This window comes from Gadus macrocephalus, chromosome 18 (assembly GCF_031168955.1).
Source record: "Gadus macrocephalus chromosome 18, ASM3116895v1".
Lineage (NCBI taxonomy): Eukaryota > Metazoa > Chordata > Actinopteri > Gadiformes > Gadidae > Gadus > Gadus macrocephalus.
The window spans coordinates 545,668-551,432 of record NC_082399.1 but is presented as its reverse complement, the minus strand read 5'-3'; the positions used below and the strand labels follow the sequence as shown (position 1 = coordinate 551,432).

At 55.7% G+C, this 5,765-nt stretch overlaps 1 protein-coding gene across 7 annotated transcripts in view; it reads right to left on the bottom strand.

Annotated features, from left to right (window-relative positions):
* Window positions 1–104: 104 nt before the first annotated feature.
* Window positions 105–5,765, bottom strand: part of LOC132447053 (ankyrin-3-like) — a 22,794-nt gene continuing 17,133 nt past the window's right edge. The window contains exons 10-12 of one of the 7 annotated variants that reach the window (XR_009523023.1): window positions 5,472–5,615; window positions 1,186–1,886; window positions 105–285 (exon numbers count right to left, since the gene is read on the bottom strand). Coding sequence is in view for 5 of the 7 variants with exons in the window: in XM_060037700.1 (XP_059893683.1) it covers window positions 1,213–1,271; window positions 5,472–5,615 (203 nt within the window). In the remaining 2 variants the exon portion in view is untranslated. Of the gene's footprint in view, window positions 289–1,185; window positions 1,887–3,755; window positions 5,616–5,765 lie in introns of those variants that run through there. The other 6 variants (XR_009523024.1, XM_060037700.1, XM_060037701.1 and 3 more) reach the window with 6 other exon arrangements.

Below are 5,765 nucleotides of genomic sequence, written 5' to 3'. Positions count from 1 at the left end.
AACCAGTGGTTTCACGCTTCGGTTTCCTTCAACCTTTACTATCAGAAAGGGGGCGTGTCAGATCGGGTAGGTTCTGAGGGAGCTGGCTGTGATTGGCTCCTTTACTATCAGAAAGGGGGCGTGTCAGATCGGGTAGGTTCTGAGGGAGCTGGCTGTGATTGGCTGAGCAGAGCAGCTTACCTGGGGGGTGTGCTGAGAGGGCGCGCTCTTCTTCTGCTCTCCTCCTCTTCATAACGGCCCTTCCTCTGAGCCTTGGACCCCGAGGAGGCGGGCCCACACTCAGGACTGCTGGGGGGGAGGGAGGGGGGGAGGGGGGAGGAGAGAGGGGGGGGAGGAAAGAGGAGGGAGGGAGGAGAGAGGAGGGGGGAGGAGAGAGGAGGGGAGGAGAGAGGGGGGGAGGAGAGAGGAGGGAGGGAGGAGAGAGGAGGGGGAGGAGAGAGGAGGGGGAGGAGAGAGGAGGGAGGGAGGAGAGAGGAGGGGGAGGAGAGAGGAGGGAGGGAGGAGAGAGGAGGGGGGAGGAGAGAGGGAGGGAGGGGGGAGGGAGGGAGGGAGGGGGGGAGGGGGGGAGGGGGAGGGGGGGGAGGGAGGGAGGAGAGAGGGGGGGAGGAGGGAGGGAGGGGGAGGAGAGAGGAGGGGGGAGGAGAGAGGGAGGGAGGGAGGAGAGAGGAGGGGGGAGGAGAGAGGAGGGAGGAGAGAGGAGGGAGGGAGGAGAGAGGAGGGGGGAGGAGAGAGGGAGGGAGGGGGGAGGGAGGGAGGGAGGGGGGGAGGGGGGGAGGGGCGGAGGGGGGGAGGAGGGAGGAGAGAGGGGGGGGAGGGAGGGAGGGGGGAGGAGAGAGGAGGGGGGAGGAGAGAGGAGGGAGGGAGGAGAGAGGAGGGGGGAGGAGAGAGGAGGGAGGGAGGAGAGAGGAGGGAGGAGGGGGGAGGAGAGAGGGGGGGAGGGGGGGGGAGGAGAGAGGGGGGGAGGGGGGGTTATATAACCAGTGACGGTGTGGCGTTGTGTGATATGATGTGTTTCTATCTGCAGTATATTGATGGCAGTGGGATCGCCGTATTGATCAGTAGTTTAGCAGCAACGCCGGAAATAACAGCTATTCAATCATTACGTTTATCTCTCGTTTCAAACTGCAGTGTTATCAGTATTTCTATGGGGGGGTACCCCGATGCAGCCCCTCAGGGGGTCCCTACCTTCCGTCCTTTGCTGGAGGCGTGGCCTCAGGGCCGGGCGTGGCGCGGGGGCGGGCGCGGCGGGGCGTCGCTCTGCCAGCCTGGAACTGAACACACGTCTGTCTCTGCCTGGCGCACTTGGTCCAGGATGGCGTTCACCCTCTCCTCCGTCATCTCCTCGTCCCCCGAGCCCCCCCCCCTCCAGCCTGATGTCCTCCAGCAGACTCCTGATCTTCTCCTGGGTCATCTCCCCCTCCTCCTCCTCCTCCTCCTCCTCCTCCACCCTCCCACCGCTAGCCAGCTCCTCTCTCCTGTCAGCGCCGGTGTCTACGGCCGCCCCCCCGGGCCGGGCCCCCCCTGCCTGCTCCTCTAGGGGGGCTGGGGCCGACTCAGGGGTCTCCTGGAAGACCTGGGGGGCTCCTCCCTAAAGCCCCGCCTCTCGTTATCCGGCCCCTCGCAGCGGACCCCCGGCCCCTCCCCCTGACTCCCCCTGCTGAGGGAGGTGTCCTCGGGGAGCACGGTGGGGGGGGGGCCCGCGGCGGGGGGGTCCCGGGTGGTCTCGGGGAGGGAGAGGTCGCTGGGCCGGGCGGGGGCGAACCAGCCGGGCTCCGAGTCTACGCTAGGGTCGCCCTCGCCGAAGAAGTAGTCGTTGGTCAGCGGGGTGGGGGGCTGGTAGCTCAACGCCGCGGGGTCCTGCAGCTCCTGATCTACGCTCTGATAACCTGGATGAGGATGGAGGGGGGGGGGGGCAGAGGGTCCAGGTGGATGAGATGAGACCCTTGGCCAGACACCGAGAACACACAGACACAGACACACAGGGGCTGCCGGGCCGGCAGGGCGGGCCCAGAGGTCCCTGGCTGAAGGGCGGTGTGTGGCGAGGTGTGAGACCGGGGTTTGGGTTCCAGGGTGACTGAAGTGCTGCTGGACACACAGGATACACACTGGGTACACACTGGACTCACGATGGACACGCAGGATGCACACACACACAGAATACACACAGGATACACACTGGATACACACACACTGGATACACACTGGGTACACACTGGGTACACACAGGATACACACTGGATACACACACTGGATACACACTGGATACACACTGGATACACACACTGGATACACACTGGATACACACACTGGATACACACTGGATACACACACACTGGATACACACTGGATACACACTGGGTACACACTGGATACACACTGGGTACACACTGGATACACACTGGGTACACACTGGATACACACTGGGTACACACTGGATACACACTGGATACACACAGGATACACACTGGATACACACTGGATACACACTGGGTACACACTGGATACACACTGGATACACACAGGATACACACTGGATACACACTGGATACACACACTGGATACACACTGGGTACACACTGGATACACACTGGGTACACACTGGATACACACTGGGTACACACTGGACTCACACTGGACACACAGGATGCACACACACACACACACAGGATACACACTGGATACACACTGGATACACACTGGGTACACACAGGATACACACTGGATACACACACTGGGTACACACTGGATACACACTGGATACACACTGGGTACACACTGGATACACACTGGGTACACACTGGATACACACTGGGTACACACACTGGGTACACACACTGGATACACACTGGATACACACTGGGTACACACACTGGATACACACTGGATACACACTGGATACACACTGGGTACACACTGGGTACACACTGGATACACACTGGATACACACTGGATATCACACTGGCTACGACCACCAGATGGAGACAGAGGAAGGGGAAACAGCGAGGATGTGACGGAGGAGTCTGCAGGAGGAGGAACGGAGAACCTCTCTGAGCATGTAGCATGAAGCTCCCTATGTGTGAAGCTTTCCAGCATAGCATATGCTACATATATATATATATGTATTTAATAGTATATATATATTAAGTGGCAAGCGCATATATGTGTACAACGCGAGTACATTGCATTGTGTGGCATCTCATCCGAGCGGTCTACTGTTCTTCTGTGATTATTGGAAGTCGCTTTGGATAAAAGCGTCACGGAAATATGCAAAGTAGGTTTGAATAACGGCCCCCGATAGCTGAGTCTGAACATAGACCATGGTTTATGTTTCTGGGGGGCCCGTTTTGCGTGAGGTTGAGCTAAACGAAGCTAGTTCCAGGTTTGTTAAACGTGTTAAGCTCGGAAACCAGAAGCCCAGGAGAGCTATCTTAACCAGCATGCATCTGAGACCGCATGGGTGGGGGGGGGGCTCCGGGAGGACACCAGGAGGGGGGGGGGAGTGTTGGAGCACACAACCAGCACAGGTCATGAGATACAAACAGGACAGATGAACAGCCACTCTCAGACAAGATGTGGACGGAGGGACAGACGCTCCCAACAACGGACAGATGGCGGCACGGTGAGATGGTTCAAGATGGAGGCTGAACAGAATCAGGGACTGCAGAGAGCAAAGAGTTAGCTTAGGACTAGCTTTGGGTTAGCTTGGGGCTAGCTCAGGGTTAGCTTAGGGTTAGCTTAGCGCACTACAGGGACTCTTTGTTTCTCTGCTAAAGGGAAACAACAGCTGGACCCAATGAGAGCTCCCGATGATTAACCTGTAGCCCCGCGCGTTAGCCGCAGTCAGAGAGGTGGGCGGTAGCTGGGAGCGTCTTCAGGCTGCTCCCAGGAGGCTGCACATGACTGTGGGAGGTAGCCGCGCGCGAGCGCCTGAGCTAGCATAAAGAGGTTAGCCTGAGTTAGCGGATGAAGGGAGGGGAGGAGGTCTTCTGCCCACAGGGGATGGGTGATCGAGTCGCGGGTTAGGAGGTTAGAAGAAGCTCGGAGGAGTTAGTGGCTGAGGAGGAGGATGAGGAGGCGCAGGAGGAGCAGAGAGACGCCAGCGGGAAGCAGGAGATGCTACGATGAGGCAGCGTGGAGGCAGGAGGCTCGGAGGCTCTCAGGAGGATGACAAGCTACCAGCGGACAGCTAACAGCTACCAGCGGACAGCTAACAGCTACCAGCGGACAGCTAACAGCTACCAGCGGACAGCTAACAGCTACCAGCGGACAGCTACTAGCAGACAGCTAACAGCTACCAGCGGACAGCTAACAGCTACCAGCGGACAGCTAACAGCTACCAGCGGACAGCTAACAGCTACCAGCCACGACACAGACTAACACCAGACTGCTAGCGCCTTTTAAAGAGGGCTTCACCACCACAACAGCAGCTGACCTGTTGAACTCAGACTACATTGTGGAGACGTGTCACCCTTTTAAAAGTGTATGAATGTAACATTCTCTTCTTAGCAGAAGACAAGCTATAGCCATGCTACATTTAAACGTAGCTTACTCTTGTCAAATAGCTTGGGGCTGCCTTCCTTGTCCTTATTTAGTTACAAGGAATACTAAAACATCTATTCACCCTCAGGGTTAATTACTCAAACCCAAATGTAGGCCTTCATAATAAGACCCATTAAAGACAGTGGGAGGGTTTAATGGTTGTACTGGTTCCACTGGGCGGTCCTAAGGACGATTGTAACTTGCACAGAACATTTTCATGACAGAAAGAGTGAGAGAGGAAGAGGGAAAAAAGGATAGATACTGACAAACCGCTGAAGCAAACATGCTATAATCATCCGATAGATAATAATAATAATGTAGAAATATGTGAAAATATAATTAATTCAGATATAATCAAACAGTAACTAATGCTGAACCGGTCTCTAGCCCATCAGTGAACCGTCTCGCGTTCAACCAGAAGAAGGCCCGATGGGCTACGAGACACATTTGAGGATCATGCTATTAGTCAAACAAGCAATTAGTCAATCAATCCATCATGTTGAATCCTAACGTGATTAGTACATTTGTGATTATCTGATTCTTTACTATTGACTGCTACACTAGAGAGGATTCTCCATGGTGGGTCCCCTAGTGTGTGTTCTGTAACCCAGCCTCTGGCCCAGCAAAGCCAGGTGTCTGAGGAGGGTCGACACTGAGCACTGTGAGGCTGAATCCATCTTATCATGGTCTAAGCCCCCCCTCTGTCTACAGTTTGGATAACTGGCGGACTATCAGCCAGCTAGGTTCTTTGTCACTGTCTGCCGCTGCTGTTTGTCAAGTCCTGATAGGCTGTGGCATTTAACATATCGGTAACACACACACATATCACTCTATCCGTCTATCTGGCTGAGAGAGAAGGCAGTAAAGAATGGTGAAGGGACAGACTGAGAGACAGACTGAGAGAGTTCAGCTAGGGTGGGGCTACACTTTACCATCGGACTGATCCAGGAATACTGCGTTAGCATCGGCAAAACACCGTGTGCCTGAAATGTTACCATAGTCAAATATAGGCCCTTCCAGCAAAGTCACAATATCCAAACGATTGATCTTAGTCAGCACTGCAGTTAACGTGTCCGCTGTAGAGACAGAGAGAGAGAGGGGAGAGAGGAGAGAGAGGGGAGGAGAGGAGGAGAGAGAGAGAGAGAGAGAGAGAGAGAGAGAGAGAGAGAGAGAGAGAGAGAGAGAGAGAGAGAGAAGGAGAGGGAGAGAGAGTAGAGAGAGGAGAG